Raw genomic sequence first — 23,991 nt, 5'->3', positions numbered from 1 at the left:
GGGCCGTCGGTGCCCACTGAGGACCCTGCCCACAGGCCCGTCCCGGAGGCCGGAATCCTTCCGGGAAGAGGCGCGGGGTGGGGCGGGAGGCGGGGGCGCGCCGGCACGGGGAGGGCGACCTCGACCCCCGCCTGGCGCGGGCGCGGCCGCTCGGGCGAGTAGGGGGCCGGGCCGGGAGCCGCCCGGGCGACGGCCGGGCCCCTGGGCTGGGCGCTGCTGGCGGAGCCGACGGGGCGGAGAGGAGCGCGGCGGGGGGAGGAGTGGGAGGAGGGGGCCGGTCAAGGGAAGTGCGACGTGTCTGCGGGAGCCTTTTTATACCTCCTTCCCGGGAGTCGGGCCCCAGCAGCCGCCGCGCTCTCAGAGTCCCCGCACCTCCGCTCCCGGGAGTCGAGCTCCGAGTGTCCGCCGCGCAGCGTCCAGTCCGCCAGCATGTCGGGGATCAAGAAGCAGAAGACGGTAGGCTGCGGGCCGCCTGCCCCCACCCCCGCCGCCGCTCCCCGGCACCGCGTCCCCCTCCCAGGGAGCGGGCGAGCAGCAGGGCGCGGAGGCTCCGGCGCCGGGAGGGGGGGAGGAGGAGGAGGGAGAGCGGGGAGGGGGGACCCCGGGGCAGCCCTCGTGGGGCAGCCCCTCTCCTCCGGCGCCCCGGGGAACCTGCGCCGCTCGGGGTCGCCACGCCCGGAGGGAGCTCCGGAGCGCGCACTGCGGTCCCGGCCGAGCAGGGGGGTCAGGGACGGGAAATTTCCTGTCTTCCCCCAAGAGCTTCCCCGGACCCGCCTTTTCCTCCGTGTGATCTCCGCGCCGCTCGAGTGGGTGGCCGAGAGCCGAGGCCGGTTCTGCCGGGTCTGGGCGCTGGGCGCACGTCGGCGGTACTCCTTGGGCTTTTGTCCATGCCACCCCCTCCGAGGGGACGTTAATGACAGACCTCGTGGAGGAAACAGCAGCTGCCCCCGCCGGCAGCCCTTAGCCCTCCAGCTTGTTCAGCAGCTCCCTGCTGGCAGCGGGCGGCACCTCTGGGTCCGCCCGGGGCTCCTCGGCTTCGTGGGTTAAGATGAGCCGACTGTTTTGAGGAGGCGCAGTTTAATCCAGAAGTACTCTGGGCTAGCCCATTTATGGGAAATAGATTGTCAAAGAAAAGTTCCTTTCTCAGCAATAGGGGTATTTTTTTTTTTTTAAGTAGGCTCCACGCCCAACGTGGAGCCCAAGGAGGGGCTTAAGCCACGACCCTGAGATCAAGACCTGAGCTGAGATCAAGAGTCGGTTGCTTAACCGACTGAGCCACCCAGGTGCCCCGAATAGGGGCTCCTACTAATTTTGCATCCTAAAAATGGCAGCAGTAATCATTGACTCCAGGTGGGAGGAGCCTTGCAGACAGCATTTGGTCCACACCGGAGGTGGTCTGCAAGCCCTGCTTAGATCTCAGCCGGCAGCCTGACTGCTGATGGTTCGACTTTACCACACTGCAAGCCTCAGGTTGTTTATGCTGGTTACTGAAAGGGTTGACCCCTCTCATAGAATTAGACTTGAACTTGGCACATAGTAGGTGCTCAATACATGTTTATTACTATTATTATATAATGCTTATTACTGAACTCTCTTTGAGGTGTATTCCTGGCCGGCTGGGAGGAGAGATGGCAAACCAGGAATTGGGGGGAGGAGCCTGAAGGGGGCTAGGCAGGGGCTGCAGGTGTGGGCTTGAGCAGCAAGGGAAAGGCGGTGGGTGCTCTGGTTTCAGGGGACCACACTGGACCGGCAGGAAGGTCCCGGACGAAGGTGGCATCAACTTCAGCTGCCTTTTATAGGAGCCATTTTCAAGTGGGGAGACTCTCAGTATTGTAAGATTGTTAAAAATATTAAGTGAAAATCATCTGTGTTTTATTCCTATCTGATTTGATTAACTTCTGTAAAATTCTAAATGGTGTCTTCTCTGTGACAAGCTGCTGGGGCACTTGGTGGCTTTGCACATCAGTGGGGTTTTAGTTCTTCCCTGCCTGCTTCAAGAATTCCTTCCCAGTTCTGATAAGGAGCTTTGTCAAGCATTAGTAATGAAGGGACAGGTGGTCTTTCCCTTCAGGCCCCCAGTCAGCAGGCGCCTGGCAGTGAGGAAGGTCCGAGAACAGGGGGTTACAAACTGATCGCGGGCCCTGTGCAGTCAGAGACAGTGAGAAATTTGAGTGCCAGAGGCTTTGCTTTTTCTATTTACACATTTTAAACCTTTTATTTTTTTGTTTGGGGTGTGCGTGTGTTCTGTGTAGGATTAAACTAACACCTGAAAAAGCTAGCAGGACTTCTGAACTTTTATTTAGCTAACATGATTATAATCCACGCACCAGCACAAATTCCAAAAGGGCCAGATAGAGGCGACTGGGTAAAGCAAGCTAGCTTTAAATGCATCTGAAAGCTCTCAAGCTTTAAATGGTAACTCCACATGTATTCTGAAACCTTGCTGTCCAAGACAAGATAGGTCCACACGTGTGGCCTCAGAGACAATCATTATTTGAGGAGTGGGTCTTACTGATCTAGGAAGCTATCCTAGAAGTGAGGCTGGGCGGCCTTTTTCAGAGACTCACAGGGATCATTACATTATTTTCTGCATTGTCCACAGAGGATGGTCAATGTACACCACAGTCTCTGCAGTAACTGCAAATATTTGTCGCGCCCCTACTGTGTGGGATGAATACATCTTTCCCAGGATTTTTTTTTTGCCGCACTTTTTTTTTTTTAATTTATTTATTTGACAGAGAGATAGCACAAATAGGCAGAGTTGCCACACTTTCTGGATGAGAGACTATAGGATGATTTTCTCACGAGCTTGAGAAGAAAATGAAATGTTCTTTTATAAGGGAAGGTAGCACATTCCTTCTGTGCTAGGCATCCTTACCGTGAAAAGCAAAGACAGCTATGGGTCACATCCATCTCTCCCTCCCTTGACTTATCTCCAACTCTGGCCACCAGCATCCCACCTACAGTCACACAGACCCAGGAGAAGGAAGGAGGCAGTCAGCTTCCAGAGGACTAGAAAGAAAGGCAAAGGCCTGATTCTTTCTTCTTGCATCATTTCCTGGATTAGTATTTTTTCAAGGCAATGTTGTTATGTTCAGACAATGTTACTATGTCCCAGAGACAGACAACCATTCTAAAAAAAGACAACTGAGATAGTAAAATATTTTCCAAAGGATCAAACAAGCCAATGGTTGGGAAGGAGTGAAGGAGTATTGGAACCTTAAAACGGTCCATAAATATAAGAGATTATTTGCCTTTTATTATTTTGTGTACAATACCACATTATTTTTCCAACGGTAGCGACTTTGGAAACTATTTGAAGGTGCTCCCTAAGGCAACACATGAATTTTCAGACGAGTATCCATTGGAAGGAAGGAGAAACCAGCACTACTTCGAGGCCACGCTGTATTTCATTTCATCCACACGGTGGCCTGCGCCCCGCCAAACTGAGCCTCGTCTCTAGGGGAGGAGAACGCCAGGAGCAGATCAGGATTTGAATGCAGGTCTGTCCAACTTCCAAGCTCATGCTCTTGCTCCTGCTCTATGTGTTCCAGGATGTAACCTCTGTGGTGCATAGTACCCATCTGTAAAATGGAGGTAATGATGCCTTAGCCCTTACAATGTTGTGAGGAGTCAATAACTCCTAAAAAAAAGTATCTCGCACAGTTCCAGGCCCCGAGTAAGTCCCTTGTATGTGGTAGCTGTTGTTATTACACTACGCTGTCACGGTTCATCAAACAAGGAGCAGGAAGCACAGGTCATACGGTTCCGAAAGCTGGGTAAATAAGAACCACCAGAATATTTAATAAGAGCAAACTGATGCAGAAGAATAGAAGTGATGATATGAACCCTCATTGTGAAAAGCTGAATAGAAGAGCCAGGCTGGTCATGAGTGTGGACACACCAGAGTAACCCGAATATCAGCAAGATCTTGCCAACAACCTTGGCCAAGAAAGAAAGGCCTTCTATGCATATGTCACTATTGGACTAACCTCTCTCCACCCTTCCTGTGCCTTCAACTGTTTCCAGATCTGCCTTAAAATTAGTCTTTGTCCAATTCATGCTATTACCCCAAACTCATCTGTGTGGACTTTTACAGTTAAAGGTAAGTGCAGCTCACTCTGAGATAGTTAGCTTTGTCTTTCATCACGTTTCTGCCCATGCATCGGACTCTGCGGTTTGCTTAGGGGATCATCAGGCCGAACTTGAACATGGGACTTCCAGGGAATGGGGACCTAGAGAGGAATCAATAATGTCGGTATCAGTCCTCTAGGAGACGGCTGTTTATTTCAAAATCTATCAGTAAATAGTCATGGGCACCCCTTAGTCTTGGTGATTTGTTCACACGACAGCTGAGATGATACCCATGCCCGGCAATCTGGCACAGACCCTCGTACACACTAGGTTGCACAAATGGCCACAGAATTCATTAAAGGATGAATGTGCTTGTAAGATCTAGATTTTTCTGAGATTTCCCCTTCTCCTCTCTCATCTGTCTGCTCTTGTGTGCTTGCTTATTTTTGCCTGGGTATTTGTCATTACCACTGAAAAATGACTTGCAGGAGTTCTTTGAGGCTTAGGATGAATGGCTCTTTTTTAGGGGTAGAATTTGCTTTTGTTTCTGCTGGGTGTCTGGTGGCACCCCTAGTCTGGGACCACTTTGACCTAAATTTACCACTTAAAGTGTTTTAGACCACCCAGGTGATGTGAATTTGAGTTGCAGTTTTGCACACAAGGGCCAGCTCTTGCAGACAAGTTCTCACACCCACCCTGCCTCCCCCTAGGAATGCTTTCAATGCCAAGGCAAATTGTCCTTGCAGTCTGTCCGTGTGGGAGGTGGGTTTATTTGGATGCACTCTTCTGTGTGGGGGATGACTCTTAAGAGCCTCAGCTTAACTTGACATGGGCTTTTTTATTCTTCCCACTTGGGTATGTTCTGGGCTTCGATTTCTCTTTCAGCTCTCTCTCTCAGCTCCCTGTGAGGCTGTCGAAATTGTTCACACCTGCTCCTATCAGGCGAGAAGTGCCTCCCTGCTTGCTTACCTCTTAGGTCCCTTGCAGATTTTAACCTGGTAGTTTCTTTTTTTCTTGTCAGCTTTTGGTGTTTCTAATTAGATTATATTATATTATAACTTGCATTTCTTACTTGTTTGCATGGAAGGAAATGTATACAACCTAGACCATCAGTGCTGGAAACAAAAATCTCTCTTTTTTTTTTTTTTTTTTTTTTTAACATATAATGTGTTATTTGTTTCAAGGGCACAGGTCTGTGATTCATCAGTGTTACACAATTCACAGTGCTCACCATATCGGTCTCTTCTTGATTCCTGGGTATCGTTAACATTTCATATCAAACCTTTACTTTCCCTACTTGTTACCATTCTTATACAGGGAGCACTTTAAAAAGAAGTGCTTTAAAAACTTAAATCAGATTGCTAGTCAGAAATATTTAATTTAATCCTTTTTCCCTACAAAGTACTAATGTCGGGGTGGGGCTGCTTACCTTGTCTGGGTGGGGCTGCTTACCTTGTCTGGGTGGGCATCCTTTGAGATGTGCACCAACCGTCTCATCCTTAGTGTTGGTCCAGTTCAAGTGCATTCTGGTCTGAAAGGCCCCTTCTCACTTCCCCATGTCCTCTTCCTTGGGTACCCTGAGGTCACGGCTGCCCCAGCACAGTTCTGGGGCTAAGATCCTGATGCTGCCCGCCACTCCCAGGAGTGTGGGAACCAGGCTCCTGCCCTGGTGTGACCAGGCCAGCACTTTGAGGAGCTCTGGGGGCTGCTGGAGTCTGTCCATGCCTCCTCTCCTCTGGGGTCCATCCGGGATCACAAGCACGCCCGGTGTCCCCTGCTTTCAGAGTCCCCAAAGCTACTGGGCCCCTCTCTCTGCGAGCCCAGCACCAGGCACAGGACATCACACCCTTTCTCAGACTCACACTGGTGTGTCAGTGCCCTTGGCTTTCAGTAAATATGAAATAAAAATTTCCAGCAAGGTCAATTAACAATAACATTGGATTTGTACAGATTTGGTCTTCTTGTTCCTCTTTTCTGCCTTTTCGATCGCCAAATAATTTTTTCAGCTTAGCATAAATTGGTGAACAAGATGGAACTAATTTTTTCTCTCTGTAAGAGAGCCAATGTCTTTAAAACTTGAATTGTAACTCTCCTCTGATAACACATGGTGACTTCTATCAGTTGGCTGGGGTGACTTCCTTTAAAACCTTTTCAGCAGCTCTTTCTGCATTTCAGATTTACTCTGGAAGTTGATTTTGCTATAACTGGTATCGAGAAAACATGACTGCAACATAAACATGGCTAACTCGATCTGTCTAGCACCAGATAATTACCTTTTGGCAATAAAACTGTACAGCCTATGACCTGTTATAAAGCTTTTCTAAAAGTTGCATAAATATACTATATCAAATTCTACATCATTAAAGGTGATCATTTCTATGCCAGGTTAAGATTTGCTTTAAATATCTAGTTAACAACCGCCTTACGTGTTTTGTTATGAAAAATACTGACGTTTATCCACCAAGCGTCTATAGCCAGTCTACTAATATTGCAATTCTTTTTTTTTTCTTTTTAATGTATGCTGGGTTTGTGCTTTGAAAATCATTTGCAGACTTTAGTTAGAGACCTAAATCACCTATGTTAAAGTCTGAGATGTTATCCCCATAACCTCATTCATCGACTCCCTCCCCAGTCATCATTTATGGATAATTGATGCCTTCCCAATTTCTAGCAAAATCAGCAACCCAAGATATTGGCGATGATTTTTATTTATTTATTTAATTTTTAAAGATTTTATTTATTTATTTGAGAGAGAGAGAGAGAGAAACAGCATGAGAGGGGAGAGGGTCAAAGGGAGAAGCAGACTCCCTGCAGAACAGGGAGCCCGATGTGGGACTCGATCCCAGGATCATCAGGATCATGACCTGAGCCGAAGGCATTCGCTTAACCAACTGAGCCACCCAGGCATCTACTGGCGATGATTTTTATTTTCATGTATTTCCTACTGTTAAAAACTTGAATTCACTTTTTGGTCCTCTGCTCCTGGTCCCGTTGTCCACTACTTTGTTTTCCTTAAGATCTCTAAAATCTTTTCCCTTTTTAGTTCCTGTCAAGTCCTCATATACCTATCCTGTACTCCATTCACTCAACAAGTGTTTACTGAATAACCTGCCCAGGATCTGGGCTTGCCGTAATTAACTATAGCTACTAAAGCCTTGTATTTTCTAATTATAGTTTTTTAGTCCATTCAAACTCTGTCATTAAGTCTTTTCTAAACATAGCATTTACTTTTTCTAATTGTAACACCCCACCCACAACCTTTATATTCTTTCAACCTTCTGCCCAGTCAGTAAGTACTACAGCGTACTGGGCCCAAATCCACAAAATTCCCCACTGACTTCTCATACAATTTTAAAATCCTTTTCTCTACTAAGCGAAAATTTTAAAGATTATATTTACTTATTAGAGAGAGAGAGAGAGAGAGAGCACAAGTAGGTAGAGCGGCAGGCAGAGGGAGAAGAAGCAGGCTTTCTGCTGAGCAGGGAGCCCGATGCAGGACTTGATCCCAGGACCCTGGGATCATGACCTGAGCTGAAGGCAGACACTTAACTGACTGAGCAACCCAGGCGCCCCAGAATTTTAAATGATTTAATTCAGGTTGTTCTTTATTTTTATTTATTTTTTAAGTAGGCTCCAGACCCAGCGTGGAGCCCAGGGTGGGGCTTGAACTTATGACCCTGAGCTCAAGACCTGAACCGAGATCAAGAGTCAGATGCTTAACCAGGCTGTTCCTACTTTAGAAGAACCCTAGCATTTTACTTCTGGAAGAAAAATTAAGAGCTTATCTTAATAAGCCCTGTATAATTGCGATCGATACAGCTTTTCAGAGCTTTCCAAGGCCCAGGGCTGTCTTCCCGGCCAGCTGGTTGGTGAACCTACCATGAAGGTGGAACTCTGGTCCCCTGACTGCACCCCCACCACTTCTGTCTTTATCACATGCCCTTTGAAGGAGGCCCTACCCATTTCTTTCTACAGCTTTGTTTCTTCTTTTACTGACTGGGAAGTATTTTCCATAGATTAAAAAAAAAGCAGCACTCCCAAGCTGATTATCAGTGAGTTATGATTACACCCTGATTTAGCTCTAGCATTTTGTTTTGACCTTCTGGAGATAGAAAATACAGACCCAAGAGCAGTGTTCGTAAAATGTAAGTTTACCATTTTGAATTACTTTTTGATTGGCCAGCCCATTTCTCTTTAGAAAATTCAACCTACTCCCTCAACCTCACTCACTCTTCCTTAAGCCTTGTCAAATGATTTAATCATTTTATCAAAAAAGAAAAGAGCGAGAGATGCCAGTGATTACATGATGTGTAATGTAGATAAAATTATATTTGGTAGAAGTAGGACCTTGTCAGTTACACATTAAAACCTCGGTTCTTGTAGTTCTCGGAATTTCCAGCTTAGCCTCAAAATCCATCCATCTCCATTTATCCTAAGTTCATGAAGTACCCTAAAGTCTATAATAATAATAAATCTACCTAGATCGCAGAGTCCTAATAGAGAGAGAGGGTCCGTTCCAAAATTATATGAGTAATTACAGCTCTTGGGCCATGGGGTCAATAATACAACAATGCTTTGAGAAGTTACTAAAAAATAAAAGAAAAATTTTTATAGTCATCCATTGTGTTGACATTAGTCATGTGAGTAAGAAGAGAGCTCCTATAATGTTAACATTAGAATTCCACCTGAGGGATTTGCATATTTATCAGGAGTTTTGATTTTTAGAGCATGTTTTCTTAGAAAATTCCTACTGTGTTGTGTCTTGTTATCTCCAGCACTGAGCAGGTATGTGGCAGGCACTGTTCCAGGGGGTTCCTGTGCATTAGCTCATTTAGAGCTCATCTCATGAGGCAAGCTTATGAACAAATAGAAGGGAACTCGTTTAAATGAAAGAAGTCTTTAGAGAGTTACTCACAGGAGAAGCTAAAATCTTAGCTCCTCTGTGGTTAATAAGTTGTTTATTTCATAGAGGGAAGGAGACTTAACACCAAGTAGCAAGCACAGCCGGATTAGGTAACTGGTATTACTGCTTGATTTGTAAAATATTTTGGCAGCTGCCTAGTGCTAATATCTCAAGATAATAGGAACAAGTTCTTTTTTTTTTTTTTTTTTTTTTTGAGAGAGAGAGAGAGTGCAAGCAGGGTGGGGGACAGAGGGAGTGGGAGAGACAAAATCTCAAGCAGACTGCACGCCCAGCGCCGAGCTCAAGGCAGGACTCGATCTCACCGTCCTGAGATCATGACCTGAGCTGATACCAAGAGTCAGACGCTTGACTGAGCCACGCAGGCACTCCAATAATGAATTCTATTTAGAGCTATTCCCCAGCACTTAAAAAAAAAAAAAAAAAAAGAGTAAGTGGCACACGATAGCAAATGTATGTTTACCTTCACACACTTTTTTTTTCCCCCCCTTCTGGTGACAGAAGGTGAATAATTGGAAAATGCATTTTCTTTGTTTTCAGACCCAACAAGTATGGGTAATAGTTTTTATTGCTCAGCCTTACCACTACGTCAGTATTCAGCAAACACAGACAGGATGATTTGTTTCCACTAAAGCTGCTAATACTTGAGCCAAGTAGTAAGTGTGATTTGTAGACGATAGAAGACCGGGCCACCCATGCATTTTTCATACAATAAAAATTTGACCCAAATGGAGGTCAAGGCTTACGGATGTTGGCAGCCAGATGGAGATGGCTTGGATTTCCCTAGGGACCAAGGAGGAGCTTGTAAAGACTGTGAGATTGTAAAAGACACCTTCCATGATGTTTGGAAGACATGTATTGGGGAGTGGTTGCATTAGCGTGGAGAGAGCAGTACTGAAGGATGTAATTCTGGGGGTGAGAGTGAACTCCTTTACTGGAGATGGGGTTACGTTATTTTAACGAAGAGAGTAGTGTGGCGACAGTATAGAAACTCAGTTACGAGAAACCATGTCTTCACCATGCCAGACACGTTGGATACGTGGTTTTGTCCAAAAGATGAGTTGTATCTGCACAGTCAGCCACTTTAATGAATGGAAAAATCTGGGTCATCATGAATACCTGGTTTCTTCCATTTTTTTTTTTTTTCAGTAATTGAGTCTACCTTTTTTTTTTAAGATTTTGTTTATTTATTTGAGAGTGAAAGCACAAGTGGGGGGAGCAGCAGAGGGAGAGGGAGAAGCAGGCTCCCCACTGAGCAGGGGAGCGAGGCTCGATCCCAGGACCCTGAGATCACAACCTGAGCCAAAGGCAGACGCTTCACCCAGACACCCTGAGTTTGTGTTTTAACAAGCCTTTTAAACAGCACACTATGATACCAATTCTTGATTACAGTGTAAATCTCCCTCAGGGTTTGGAAGGATATCTTGTTGACCCAGCTGGGTTCCCTAAACAGATGGGAGGGGACAATTACTTATTCAGGGACTTTCCACAGTATCTTAGCTCACAGTAACCAATGAGGTGCCTGATGTTCTCATCCATGTTCTGTAGTCCAGAACCCTAAGGCTTATAGAGGTCAAATACCTTGCCTTCGGATACAACGCTGGAAGTGTCCGCCTCTGAAGCATGAATGTTGTGTTTTCAATCATTCTTTTTCTTTCCTTCCTTAACGTAGTGGATATAATGGATGCGAAGACGATCAGCATGAAGATGATTATTCTGATTTAAACCTACCTTTAAATGTTGTCTTTGTGGATGCAGATGAAGGCAGGGAAGAAACTAAAAAGATGATGTTGCCTTGAGATTGACTTTTTTCCTCCGTGGCTTTCTGGAATGTGGTATAATCTGTAGAAGATGTGGATTTTAGCAAATGCTGTTAAAAGGCAATAAATTTTAGTTTGGATGAGGCTCTGTGGCCAGTTTTGGGAACAGTGGTGTTTGGAATGAAACCCAGCATCTCGCTTTAACAACACAAAGCTTCAGTGTTCTAGCGGGTGAATGCACACACTCAAGAAGAAGTGTCCTTAGAAATCATTGCAGTGACTTACATGTAACTCTAGATCTTGCCTTGTTCATTATGTGCGCACTGCACAGACGGGCATTCATGACCTCCCCGTTGCCAAAGCCCTGCAAGCTCTGCGCCTGTTCTCTGGATGTGCTAGAGGCTTCGCCGGCATTTCCACAGCTCAGCACAGAATTTTTAATCTTTCATGATTCAGGGGACCCACATCCTATGCACAGCTCCTTACCAGAACTGATTGTGAAAGTATCAAAAAATACAGAGGGTGACAAAACACAGCCTACGGTGGACTGATTATGGGGCCAGTGTTCGGAAGGGCGTCTCAGACCTGCGTCAAACCCTACAACTGTGTGGTTTAGGGCATCTTCTGGATGCAGTTCCATGTTTGGGGGAGACACAATATGTTGTGTGCTGTGTTTCCACGAGGGGGATTGTCACCTCTCTGAACTCTAGCGGGGCTCCTCTGGGTAATGCACAACCCTTTTCTTTCATCACGCTCGTCCTAGCTTACCTGTAAATTCTTATCGGTGATCTAGCCACTCTCCAGAATGGGTAGTTACAGGTATTACAAATCATAGATGAGGACAGTAAAGAGATGGGGCCTTCTTTTTTTTTTTTTTTAATTTTATTTATTCATTTGAGACACAGAGATACAGAAAGAAAGAGCATGAGCAGAGGCAGACAGAGAGGGAGAAGCAGGCTCCCCGCTGAGCCAGGAGCCTGATGTGGGGCTCGATCCCAGGACCCTGGGATCATGACCTGAGCTGAAGGTAGACGCTTAACCATCTGAGCCGCCCAGGCGCCCCAAGAGATGGGGCCTTCTTGTGAGCCGGTGGAAGAGTAGCGACAAGCCCAATTTCCCAAGATCCCTGGTACCTCATTTGTCCCTGCGCACGGGGAAGCTCAGGGGCATCTGAGTGATCCTTGAATGAAGGGTTTCTTCCTGGGATTGCACCGACCAATTGTGTGTCGTGAGACATTGTCTGGCTTCATTCCCGTTGAGAGACCTAGTGCCGTAAATGTCCCAACACATGCATTAAGTGATTCAGCTAATGACATGTGTTTTTATATGTTTCTAAAAGACTAACACGTGATCCTTGAAATAGAGAAAGTTGTACATTCAAATGTTGCCACTGTGTGTGCGCACGTGCCCTCGTGTGTGTGTGTGTGTGTGTGTGTGTGTGTGTGTGTGTGTTAATGAGACTGGGAAACTAAACCATTTCTCTGCTGCTTATTCATCCTGGATTATGGTCTTATTTCCATGGAACATAAAACTCCTGAAGCTATGTCTCTTCATGGTACCATCCCGGTTGGCTTTGTGGATAGTTGCCTATACCATGTGGAAATGGTAATTATCTAAAAAAGTTGATATAGACAGAAGCTTGAGGAAAGAGATGGGTATGAGTTGAGGAGATCTCTGGGGGGATACTTGGCCCTGTGGGCGAGGAGTCAGGAGATTATGTCCCGGTGGCCCCAGATCCAGCCCCCTGCCTGTTTTGGTATGGCCTATAAGCTGAGAACAGTGGTTACACATTTCTTTAAATGGTTGGGTAAAACAGAGGAGGAATTCAATTTCATGACACATGAAGGGTATATGAAATTCAAAGTCCTGTGTCTATAAATAAAGCTTTATTGTAACTGGGCAGTGCCCATTTGTCTACACATTGTCCGTGGCTGCTTTCGCGGGAGAGATGACTATTTGCAATAGACCCCATGGCCTATAAAGCTGAAAATATTTACTCTGACCCTTTTTTTTCTTATAAAGATTTTATTTATTTATTTCAGAGAGAAAAAGAGCAAGCATGAGAAGGGGGAGGGGCAGAGGGAGAAGCAAGCTCCCCACTGAGCAGGGGAGGTTGTTGTTTATTTATTATGACACATGATATTCTCCTTACAGAGAGCCATGGGAGAAATTTCCATCTGGTCTTAGTACCAGAAGGGTTCTATTTTTCTGAGGTGTTTGCTTGTTTCTTTGTGTTCATTTTTTTTTTTTTTTTTGGCATAATCCTTTGGAAACTGGAAACTGTGACCGTCCGGGTTATCCCCTTAACACACCTGCCAGTGAACTCAGACGTGAATTTGCGGCCCACTGTCCATGGTTTGTCTCTAGCTTCATGCTCGGTGCTGTGACGCTTTATGTCCCTACACCGTTTTCTCTTTTCTCTTTCTCATCCATTTCTGATTCATGAGCTTTTGCTATGCTTTATGTACCTTACAAGTCACTGTACATTTTTTAAGGAACCATGCAGAAAATATTAAATTAAAAACAAGACACATTTGAATTTTAGTTCCAGAAGATCACAGAGTTTTCCTTATGGTCCCACCTCAGAGAGCCCTTCACCTTCTCCCCATTTTTGTGTGACTGTCGCAGGGCCTTAAACACCTGAAATGCTCACTGGGTGCCCTGTGGTCTCATGTTCTACCTTTCCTGGAGGCTTAAAGCCACTTTAGGATGGATGAAGACATAGATCAGAGGTTCTTCATCTAGAATCCCGAGAACTCAGAACAGTTGTGAACAAGGATGGGGAATTTTTTTTTTTTTTTTTTAAGAGAGAGCAGGGTGGGGGGGGGTGGCAGGGAGGGTCAGAGGGAGAAGGAGAGAATCTCAAGCAGACTCTGCCCTGAGTGCGGTGCCCGCTACAGAGTTTGATCCCACGACCCTGAGATCATGACCTGAGCTGAAATCAAGAGTCCGACGCTCAACCCATTGAGCCACCCAGGCACCCCAGATTTTGTTTTTTTAAGACCTCATTCAAATGGATCACTTAAAGGACTCGACCTACGGTGCCCTCTTGGAGCATTGATTCTGGCTGTCGTCATTCAGTGTCACCTCTTTCTTCCATAAAACAAGGAGTGTACATGTCCTCATACAGAAATCCTCTTGGCTTTTGCCACATCAACTCTTCATATTTTCTAGTGAGAAATGAAAAACCTACCACTTTCACACTCTTGATTTGTAGTTCGTAGTAAAGAGATTTGAGTCTCTGCATTTTCAGAACTTGATGTGGATGCATTTTGTAAGTTTGGAATTGGATAAAAAGAACCACCACCACCACCAGGGGTTAATGGCCTGGTACCTCTCATGTGATTCTGTGCCTCGAATGGTTCTGTTGTTGATTTGATTAATCAAGTATATTTATTGTTCATGTATGGGGAAGCCAAGCTTCATTGAGAATATTGTTCTCTGCTAATATCTAGGTGTTATAAGTCCCTGGTTAGAATTCTCTGTACACTTGCCCGTGTTTTGTTTTGTTTTAAAGATTTTATTTACTTACTTGACAGAGAGACAGAGAGCACAAGCAGGGGGAGAGGGAGAAGCAGACTCCCCACTGAGCAGGGAGCCCGATGTGGGGCTCGATCCCAGGACCCCGGGATCACGACCTGAGCCGAAGGCTGTTGCTTAACTGACTGAGCCACCCAGGCGCCCCCACTTGTCTGTGTTTTATGCTCTTGTGTTCCATTCATTACACGGGTTCTGCATGCTTCCCTTAATTGAGTGAGACCTGAGTGGGAGCTTAGGGACTATCTGTCTTGTCCAGAATTTTTCAATCCTGCTAAGCCTCACAAAATATTGAGGCCTGGACCCCACTCCCAGAGAATCGGATTGAATCGGTCTGTGTTGGTTTCTTTAAAAGCTGGCTAGAAGTTTGCTCAGTTCTTCCTGGCTAGAGAACCATGGTCTAGCCTGATTTCTTCCCTGTACAGATGTGGACCATTGCAATGTGCCTGAGGACTGCCAGCTAACCAGTAGGCTGGTTTCTCCACTTCGGGATGCTGCTTGCCCTTTTCAGATTTTCTTTTTTTTTTTCCAGAAATGTTAGGCCATTTCCCAGCTAAGGCAGACTTCTGTGATTGCTGCATTCCTCATGGAATGTTTAAAATTAAATATTGCAACTGGAATGTTTAAAAGCTTGCCAGGCTTGTCCTGTTTTGCCATTACCTAATGAGCAGACAGCTTTCTGGAAAAACCTGGAGAGCATTCTTTTAGTCAGCTGTTCTTGGCTGTGGTGACTATTTAGCCTTGGAGATGTGCCCCATTCTCATCACAATCAAGAGGGTGGCCCGTTTGTGTAAGTGGCTTGTGATTCTTGATAATGTAAGTTTCTAGTCCTCATTGTTGAACCTAGTATGTTCTGATGGGAACAAATCTAAAAGAATTCCTTTGTCACATTTGATAGATTTGAGTATCTGGAACCCACATTGGAAGAGCTCTCCAAAAATGCCTTTGCTTTGTGAGTTGTTGGTGTCAATTTAGCATTTCTGGGGGAAATGTGGAAGTGCCTCCTGGACAGAAATGCTGTCCCTTTATGTATTTCGTGCCTAGCACTTAAGATTACTTAGAATGAATCAAATTAATTTATAACCAAGCCTTTTCCCCCCATTGTGACTTTTCTTGCCTCTGTTTTTCTGGTTATGGGGTTTTTAAAAACAATTTAATTTTATTATGTTAGTCACCATACAGTACATCATTAGTTTTTGATGCAGTGTTCTATGATTCATCGTTTGCATATAACACCCAGGTGATAGGTATTAAGGAGGGCACGTATTGCATGGTTATGGGTTTTTGATCAACTTTATCTCATTAGGCTTAAGGAGGGCACATATTGAATGATTATGGGTTTTTGATCAACTTTACTTATCTCATTAGGTTTAAAAATTAATGATAAGTTGCTGTATCCAGCACTTACCTTCCCAGAGATTATTCATTCTTAATGCAGTACATAAAAGAACAAGTAGACATTTAATACAGATATTTAGGCTTAAAGAGATTAGATGACTCAAGCTCATGGCAGTTCTTAAGTTAATGGTAGGCTTTGTGTTTTCCAGTTGGTTTCTTTAGGATGGCACCTTTCTTTTTCCTTCTGTCTTATTTTGAAGTAAATTTGGTTACAACTGTTTTGAAAACTATGTGCCCACATATATTAAGCGTAAAAGAAATTAAAAATTATCCTTTTACTCGAATTCTCCTATACAACCATCAGGAGGAAAACCAAATTTCACCTCTAGCGGGTCGGGAGACCTTGGGATTAAAAATGGCAGAGAACAGGGGTGCCTGGCTGGCTCAGTTGGTGGAGCATACGACTCTTGATCTCAGGGTCATGAGTTCAAGCTCCACGGTGGCGTAGAGTTTACTTAAAAAAAAAAAATGGCTTGGCATCTTGGAAGCAGGGTAAATAAGAATAGGGAATTCTCCTCCAAGCCTTCTCACCAGCCTGTGCAGAACCAGCAGGGAGAGATGCCAAGCGAATTTCCTCAAGAAAGCTCTTTGTGCCTCTTTTGGACCATCTTCATTTTCATAGGTGATATAATTTCAAAATTTTGTAGAGTAGAACCTCTTTATCAAGTTACTACTAGAGGCTTATCCGCTATCTCTTTATAGGAAAACAACATTAGCTCTATAAGGTTTATGTTATTGCCTCCATGTGGACTATACCTAGAACCAATCTATATCTAAGGCTGATTGATTCTAGGTCTGCCTGCCAAGGATGGTGATAAAAAAAAAAAAAAATGTGACCACAAAGTTGAGATAACAATCATTTTATTTAGCTATACTTAGAGTTATGAATAAATATAACATTTTAATGTATGTTTTGAGAACTTATTTTGAAAAGAAATGATTTGGTGAAGCAAAGATTTAAGCATAAGAGAATAAATTTGTAAAGCTACAAGAAGAAAACATGGATCTATTATAGTCTCATAACCTGGAAGACCTTTCTAAGCATGACACAAACTCAGATATCACGCACACGTACAAATACAGGTTAATATAAAACCATTTTTAAAATTACATGCCAAAGGTTTTTTTGTTTTTTTTGTTTTTTTTTTAATTAAAAGTCAAGGGGCGCCTGGGTGGCTCAGTCGTTAAGCGTCTGCCTTCGGCTCAGGTCATGATCCCAGGGTCCTGGGATTGAGCCCCGCATCGGGCTCCCTGCTCCACGGGAAGCCTGCTTCTCCCTCTCCCACTCCCCTTGCTTGTGTTCCCTCTCTCGCTGTGTCTCTCTCTGTCAAATAAATAAAAAAATCTTAAAAAAAAAAAAAATAAATAAAGTCAAAAGATAACAGCCAGGGTGGGGGGAATTTGTAACTCATAAGAGACATAGGGCTGTTTTCCAATATATAGATAGCACTCCTACCAAAAAAAAAGAAAAATCAGCGATCAACAGAAAAAAATGTGGTGAAAGAATATGAAATTCACAGAAAAAGAAATACAGATGGCTCTTAAACATATGAAAAGGCGTTCAATCTCATTCATTAGCAGAAATACAAAGTAAGAGATTTAATTTTTCACCTATCAGATTGGCATAGGTAAAAACTGAAGGCGACATGTTGTGTTGGCAAGAATATGAGGAAACAAGCATTCTCCTACGTTGCTAGTAGAGGTGTATATTGGTACAGTCATCATAGAGATGTTTGGAAATACCTGTCAGAATTAAAATAGAGCATATTTTTTGAGCTAGCAAGTCAAATTCTAAAACTTTTTTCCAGAGAGATCTTGCAAATGGGTAAGATAATATATGTGCAGTGATATTCTTGGCAGCATTTTATAATAAAGAGTTGGAAACAACTTAAATATCAATCCATGGAAAGATTGTATTTGTACATACTCAGTACTAGTTTGTTATTATAATATATCCATAGTACAGACTAGTTTGCAACTGTTAAAAAAGAACGACGTATCCCCTAAATGTACCAATATGGAAAGATCTCCAAACACTTAAAAAAAAAAAAAAAAAAAAAAAAAAGCATAGTGCAAAACAGTGCCTATACCCTGGTAACATTGGGGAGAAAAAAGAAACAAGATACATACAGTTATAAATGCCTAGAATATCTCTGGAAGGATACATAGTAAGCTAATAGTATCATTGCCACGAGCAATGAGTAGGTAGGTAGGAGATTTACTTTTCAAAAACAGAAAACTGTATCTATGTACCTGTCTACTTACCTACCTACCTAGATAAGGTGTATAGTTAAGACCTGTGAAGGGTCTGTAATTTTATCCCACTTACCATCTAATAAGTTAGCTTGTCATAGTTTCAAGGCAGAAAACATAAGACCCATGGGTTAGGGACAAAGGACTTTATTACTCCTAGCATAGTAAGCAGTATGAACATTAGTATATATATTGGTTTCTCTTGCCCCCTCTCCCATGGGGGTGAATGACATGGATGCATCTAGATGGATACATGCACAAGCAGTGAGTTACATTACAGGAGAGGAACTCTAAGCTTAGGGAACCTGAACCTTTTAATAATGGGCAATAGGCAGGCTGGCCCTTTGCTCTGGACAGAGATGCTCTCTATAATCCAAGGCTATTCCCTCTACAAACATCCTTGAAAAGATAGTCTGGAATAAACAGTAGTTAGCCCCCCACTCACATGATGTGCAGAGACATAAGAGACCCACGGGGAATTATTTATCTCTTATTTATTTGTAAACTTGGACATGCATATACACATATGCGTGTGTGTATATGTGTAACTCCTGATACTTTTAGGCTTTCAGAAGCTAGGTTGTGTAGAGAGTGAACTCATTGGTCGTATTAGTAAGCCTGGGTCTGACGTCACCTAACTGTGCTTAGATCAAGGTCATTATGGCCACAGACTCCACCTTTGGCTCTGGTCCACTCTCTGCAGGGCACCTCATTGGTCTGGAAAAGCCCCAGCTGAGAGAGAGAGCATAAATGAACCAGCACAAGCCATTCTTCACTAGGATAGCAAACAACAGTGGTCGCCTCCTTGGGCACGTGTGGTACTCTCAGATTTGGGAATTAGACCCACTCATTTCTTTAGCACTGGAGTGAGCCTTCCTTTGGTCTCATGCAGCTCAGTTTCACACTGAAATTAATTTTAGACCTGTGCTATGCAAGTCTGAATTGAAAATGGGCAGGAGTGGGTGGGGGGTGGTGGCTTTCTTGGTTTTGGCACCTGGATAACAAAGTACCCCGGGAACAAGCTGTCATTCATCAGTGGAATACACTGGATTTCTGTCTTGTGGTTCTGAGTGGGCCCGAAGGAGTCACGGTGGAGGAATGCGTTAGCACCCTGTTAGTCGGTGCCGCGCCCCTCCTGACTTGCCCTGAATGCCCTGTATTCTGCTCCAGCAGCAATGGTCCATATTTTTAAACTTTATGGAAGGGTAATATACATACAGAAAAATATATAAATCTTACCTGTACTGCCCAGTGGATTTTCATAAACACACCTGTGTAACCAGCACCTAGACTGAGAAACAGATGCTAACCAATTCCCAGAAGCTCCTTCCAGTCACTGATTCTCTCTCCCAAGGTCACCAGCGGACTAGTTTTGCTTGGTTTTGAACTTTATATACATCGAATTATATATGATGTATTCTATGTCTGGCTTCTTGTGCACCAAGTTACATTTGTGAGGGTCATGCATTCTGTTTGTGTGTGGCTGGTATTTGTCCATTCTCAATGCTGTGTCACAGTGATTCTCAACCAGGGATGACTGAGCATTAGGGTGTTGACAATGTCTGGAGACATTTTCTGGTTGTTACAACTGGGAGTAGGGGGAAGGTCGCTGCTAATCATCCCAAAATGCACGGTACAGTCCCCCACGACAAAATATCCATAGTGCCAAGGTTGAGAAAGCCTACTGTATAGTATTCCATTGTGTGAACATACCACCATTGATTTACCCACACATTTCTTAGAGCCTCAGCTTCACATTCGGGAGCATTGTACGGCTCAGCCCTGGCTTTGAACTCCTTGAGACCACGCTCACCACAGTCTCTTCAAAATAAAGACACTATCAAACGGGATGTTTCGCACTTAGGATAAGTGTTAGAGTCAAGATGAATTATTGTGTGTGGTCTTAGTCACCGACAAAAACTGTGTATTTTGGAGCCAATACAAAAATTTGAAGAGATTCTGAGTGAATGAAATGGGCTAACTCAGCGTTTTCATCAAACAATGAACATGTGAAGGGACGTCCTTAAATACAGCTTTCTTGAAGAATAATCTACATATTATAAAACTCATCCAATTTAAGGATTCAGTGATGTACAATTCAAAGATTCCTAGGAAGTTTACAGAGTTGTGCACTCATCATTACAATCTAATTTTAGAACATGTCCATCACACCCAGAAGATTCCTTGTGCTCATTTGCGTTGCTCTTGTTTCCACCCTCAGTCCCAAGAACTAACAGTCTACTTTCCGCCTCCAAATATTTTCCTTCTCTGGATGTTTCCTAGAACTGGAATCATATAATCTGTGGTATTTTCTGTCTAGCTTCCTTCACTTCGTAAAACGTTTTCAAGGTCCATCTGTGTTGTAGCAGGTGTCACTCATTCTTTTTTATGGCCGAATAGTATTACAATGTGTGGATGTAGCACGTGTGTATTTGCAAGTTGGTGGACATTTGGGTTGTTTCCAGTCGCAGGCTATTGTGAAAAGTGGACATGTAGTATTTTGAAGCATAGCGAGGTAAATGGCTAACACAAGTAGGCTTTTGAGGATAATTTACACAATTAAAAAACAGAAGCAAAAAAAAAAAACAGAGGATGATACAAAGAGCATTAGGCTAACAGGGAAAAGAGACTTCTGACATTTACCTCTATAGACCCTAGCATTTTTGAAGGCATTTTATAACCAAATTACAGGGGCAGCAAAACTCCACCTTAAAGGGAAGGAAAATATAGAACTGATTGCACTAAGAGAAGTCATTAAACATGCCATGCTTTTTAAATCACATTTCTATCACATCAATTCAAAGAAATTCAAGTTTATGTCTTTCTCCAGGTTCAACACATGCCCAATATGAAAGAAAAAAAGAAAAGAAAGAAAGAAAAGAGAGAGAAAAGAGAGAGAAAGAAAAGAGAGAAAGAAAGAGACGGAGGGAAGGAGGAGGGGTCAGGAGGGGAGGGAAAAAGAAACACAAATTAAAACTTTTGCTCATCTGATCCAGGTTTCCATTTTGATACCAGATCTTCCATTAAAGCTCTCTGTTTGCTTAGGGTTTGCTGAGGTAGCTCGTTTCTGTGGGTCTACAGAAGAGCAAAGCATAACGCCCCACCCTTTCCCCAGGCTTGCCCACCCAAATCAACAAAGGGACAGCTTGTGAGGAAGGTACACAGAATCCAGTCAGCTCGGCCTTGAGGCCGATTTTTCCAGTTGAACCAAGAAGACCCTTGTGTTTTGGGCAGAGTTAATCACCAACATTCGAACAAGGCATCTTTATGATGTCCTGCGAAAGGATTTCCTAGGGCTGCAAAACCACCTTCACTTAGTGGGGGTTGTTCTCCATTCTGGGGCCAGAAATTTCTGATGAGTCCTTAAGATGGAAAGCATATGCTGGATAATCATGCAGGATATTTGTATTCGAGGGAAGTTACGAAGTATGGCATCTAAAAAGATGTTTGCAAAAGGAACACTGAAAGCAAGCATGAAGGGGTGAAGAACGATTGTGCCGCCGTCCACATCAGGCCGGCCCATCAGGTGAGGCTGTTGCTGATGGTGTTGGTGCTAGAAGATGCGCAGAGCTGAGGGGTGGGACGGGTTTGGGGGGTGCTCTGCAGGGCTCCCTCTCCGCAGGCAAGAGGACGGGTGTGCATGTCCTCAGGAGGAGGAGGAGGGACCTAGAGGACAAGCATGGTCAGATTGCGAGGCTGAGGTGGAGCTGAACCAGCCCACCGTACTCACAGTCAAGCCGAGGCTTCTGGAAACCTCTCTTCCTCACCCTGGGGAGCGGGGCTCAAGGGAAGGAGGCTGCTAAGCCCAGTGATGCAGTCTGCTCTCCCCATACTCCCGAGGCGAGAACACCGTATTCCCAATCATGTAGCCTCTCCCGTGCCAACGAGGCCCAGGAGCACGATACAGCTCAACAGTGGGGGCCTTGTGCGTGTCTGGGGGAATGTGCTTTACCCTCCCCGTGTTTCCGTTGGCCCACGAGAACCCAGCAGAGCTCTGTGGTGTGAATTCGAAGGACTTGTGCAAGGGTGCTGCACGATGATCCTGCAAGCTTGCCATTGGGAATATTTTGTCCTCGTGTGGATTCATGAAGGTTTAAACACAAGGTTCGGGGAACCAGGCTCCCTAAGAGCTGCCCTGAGGCTCGTCCACTTCCTCAGATGCAGTATCCCGCATATAAGGCACAGAAGCAGAAAAGCAGGGGATTGATAGCCTGCGTAGCCATTTTTGGATCCTTGTCTCGTCCCATTGTATCAACGCACGTGGTCCGCAAAATGCAGCAGAATCGAGTTGTGCGATTATTTGAATGCATGATTGATGAAGCCTGTCCGGTTACTCCCGTTAAAAACAAATCCTAGTCGTGCCCCCCAGGACCCTAGGCTTTGACTTGACTTGACAAGCCGGGTGATTGCTGCTGGAGCGTCCTTCCCTCTGCGTGTGTGATGTTACATGTGGACCGTGTCGTTGTCCACGGAGGGGCTTGCAGTTCCAGAGGCAGGCCACATCCCTCAGGCTGTCCCCCCGGCCCGCTGGTGCTTTGTGCCAGTCCTCCGGCGGGGGCTGACGAGCGATCGCCACAGGCCCAGCTCACAGGGTGACCGGCCAGCCACCCTGGATGCAGCCCCGTCTGCCAGCACCACAGATGATGTTGCTTTGCCTGTGCTGGAGCTCCCGATCACTGCCCTCGGACGGCACGCACTCCTGTCGTGTCTGGCCTCCTGCCACGTTGTGTTTGGAAGGCCCGTCCTTCTTATGTGTCGCCGTCATTTGTCTGTTCTCACTGCTGTGGAACATTCTATTGCGTGACTTCCTCACCACACTCCTGCAGAGTGGCACTTGGGGGCCTTTTAATATCGACTCACCATCCCGGTGAGGTAGGTGCTACGGGGAAACTGAGGCTTGGCGCAGCTTTCAGATTTATTGCCCGCAACTTAGGCAGGTCACTGCGGGCCAGCCAGTGAATCCTCAGTGCCTGACTGAGCTCCGTGGTGAAGCAGCTCTTGGGCCCGATTGCCTTCCTTCTGTCCCCTGTCCTCCAACTGTCCACAATTGTGCAGCCGTGGGACAAAATCTCTGTCACCGGGCCACACATGGACCCATCCCTGCCCCTGGAGCTAAGCTTTGTGCCAGGGCTGAGTTTATTGTCCTCCCCTAGGTGGCCCCACTAGTTCACCTGACATTTCTGATTCCCTGGTAAACCCGGGGTACACTGGAGCTGGGCCCCCCATTGCAAAAGCACATTTAAAAGCTGGGTCAACTCTTGAGAGGAGAGGAGAGAGGAGAGTTAGTGTAGTTTTGGCCTTGTAAGTGTTTAGACTCCACTTTTGTTGGGTGGAATATGAAGAGACCTAGGACTGTTTGGGTTTTTTCTTGTTTTTCCTGTATCAAGGAATTCTTTTTCCTGCATTGAGCCTTCTCTGGCTATTCGCAGGAAAAGAAATATTAACTCTCATTTCTGTTTTTGTGATGTATAAGTAGAGGTTACAGATTAACTTAAAAAGAAAGATGAGGACGCCTGGGTGGTTCAGTCGGTTAAGCGTCTGCCTTCGGCTCAGGTCATGATCCCAGGGTCCTGGGATCGAGCCCCATGTTAGGCTCCCTGCTCAGTGGGGAGCCTGCTTCTCCGTCTCCCTCTGCCTGCCCCTCCCCCGTGCTTGTGCTCTCTCTCACTCTGTCAGATAAATAAATAAAAATTAAAAAAAAAAAAGAATCTCCTAGGCCTTCTGTAAAAATTAAAAAAAAAAAGAAATTTAAAAATAATTAAAAAAAATTAAATTTCCCAGCCTTGGGTCAGGAACCAGGAAGTTGATGATGGGAGGTCAGTTCTTGGCATCTTCTGGGAAGGAAATGGAAGGGCTCAAAGAGGGCCACCCATTCCCAAATTCCATCCTCTGTGGGAAACAGATACTCCGCTCCTTCTTCTTTCCCTGACCATTTTAGAACAGGGCAGGAGTTAGTTGGATCTTTGGTGAGATGATGGCCAGATATCATGGACCCCGGCAGGCAAATCGCACACTTTGTTTCCTGCCCTGGAGAATAAGGAGTAAAGT

General features: G+C 44.9%; 1 protein-coding gene and 2 long non-coding RNA genes across 4 annotated transcripts in view; 1 reads left to right on the top strand and 2 right to left on the bottom strand.

Annotated features, from left to right (window-relative positions):
- Positions 1-268: 268 nt before the first annotated feature.
- PAPSS2 (3'-phosphoadenosine 5'-phosphosulfate synthase 2) overlaps positions 269-23,991 on the top strand; it is a 66,915-nt gene continuing 43,192 nt past the window's right edge. For both annotated transcript variants that reach the window (XM_036123419.2, XM_078077797.1), the window contains exon 1: positions 269-456. In XM_036123419.2, the coding sequence (XP_035979312.1) occupies positions 430-456 (27 nt within the window). In that variant the 5' untranslated portion in view covers positions 269-429. The remainder of the gene's footprint in view (positions 457-23,991) is intronic.
- Positions 3,283-5,582, bottom strand: LOC144382475 (uncharacterized). Its single transcript, XR_013449466.1, has 3 exons — positions 5,527-5,582; positions 4,121-4,235; positions 3,283-3,584 (listed from the first exon to the last, which is right to left on the bottom strand). It is a non-coding gene; the product is annotated as an uncharacterized LOC144382475 (long non-coding RNA).
- Positions 10,192-19,415, bottom strand: LOC118555342 (uncharacterized). Its single transcript, XR_004926928.2, has 3 exons — positions 19,183-19,415; positions 11,889-12,019; positions 10,192-10,837 (listed from the first exon to the last, which is right to left on the bottom strand). It is a non-coding gene; the product is annotated as an uncharacterized LOC118555342 (long non-coding RNA).

The sequence above is a fragment of the Halichoerus grypus genome, chromosome 7, assembly GCF_964656455.1.
Source record: "Halichoerus grypus chromosome 7, mHalGry1.hap1.1, whole genome shotgun sequence".
Classification (NCBI taxonomy): domain Eukaryota; kingdom Metazoa; phylum Chordata; class Mammalia; order Carnivora; family Phocidae; genus Halichoerus; species Halichoerus grypus.
The sequence above is the reverse complement of the archived record's forward strand: the minus strand, read 5'-3'. Positions and strand labels throughout refer to the sequence as shown.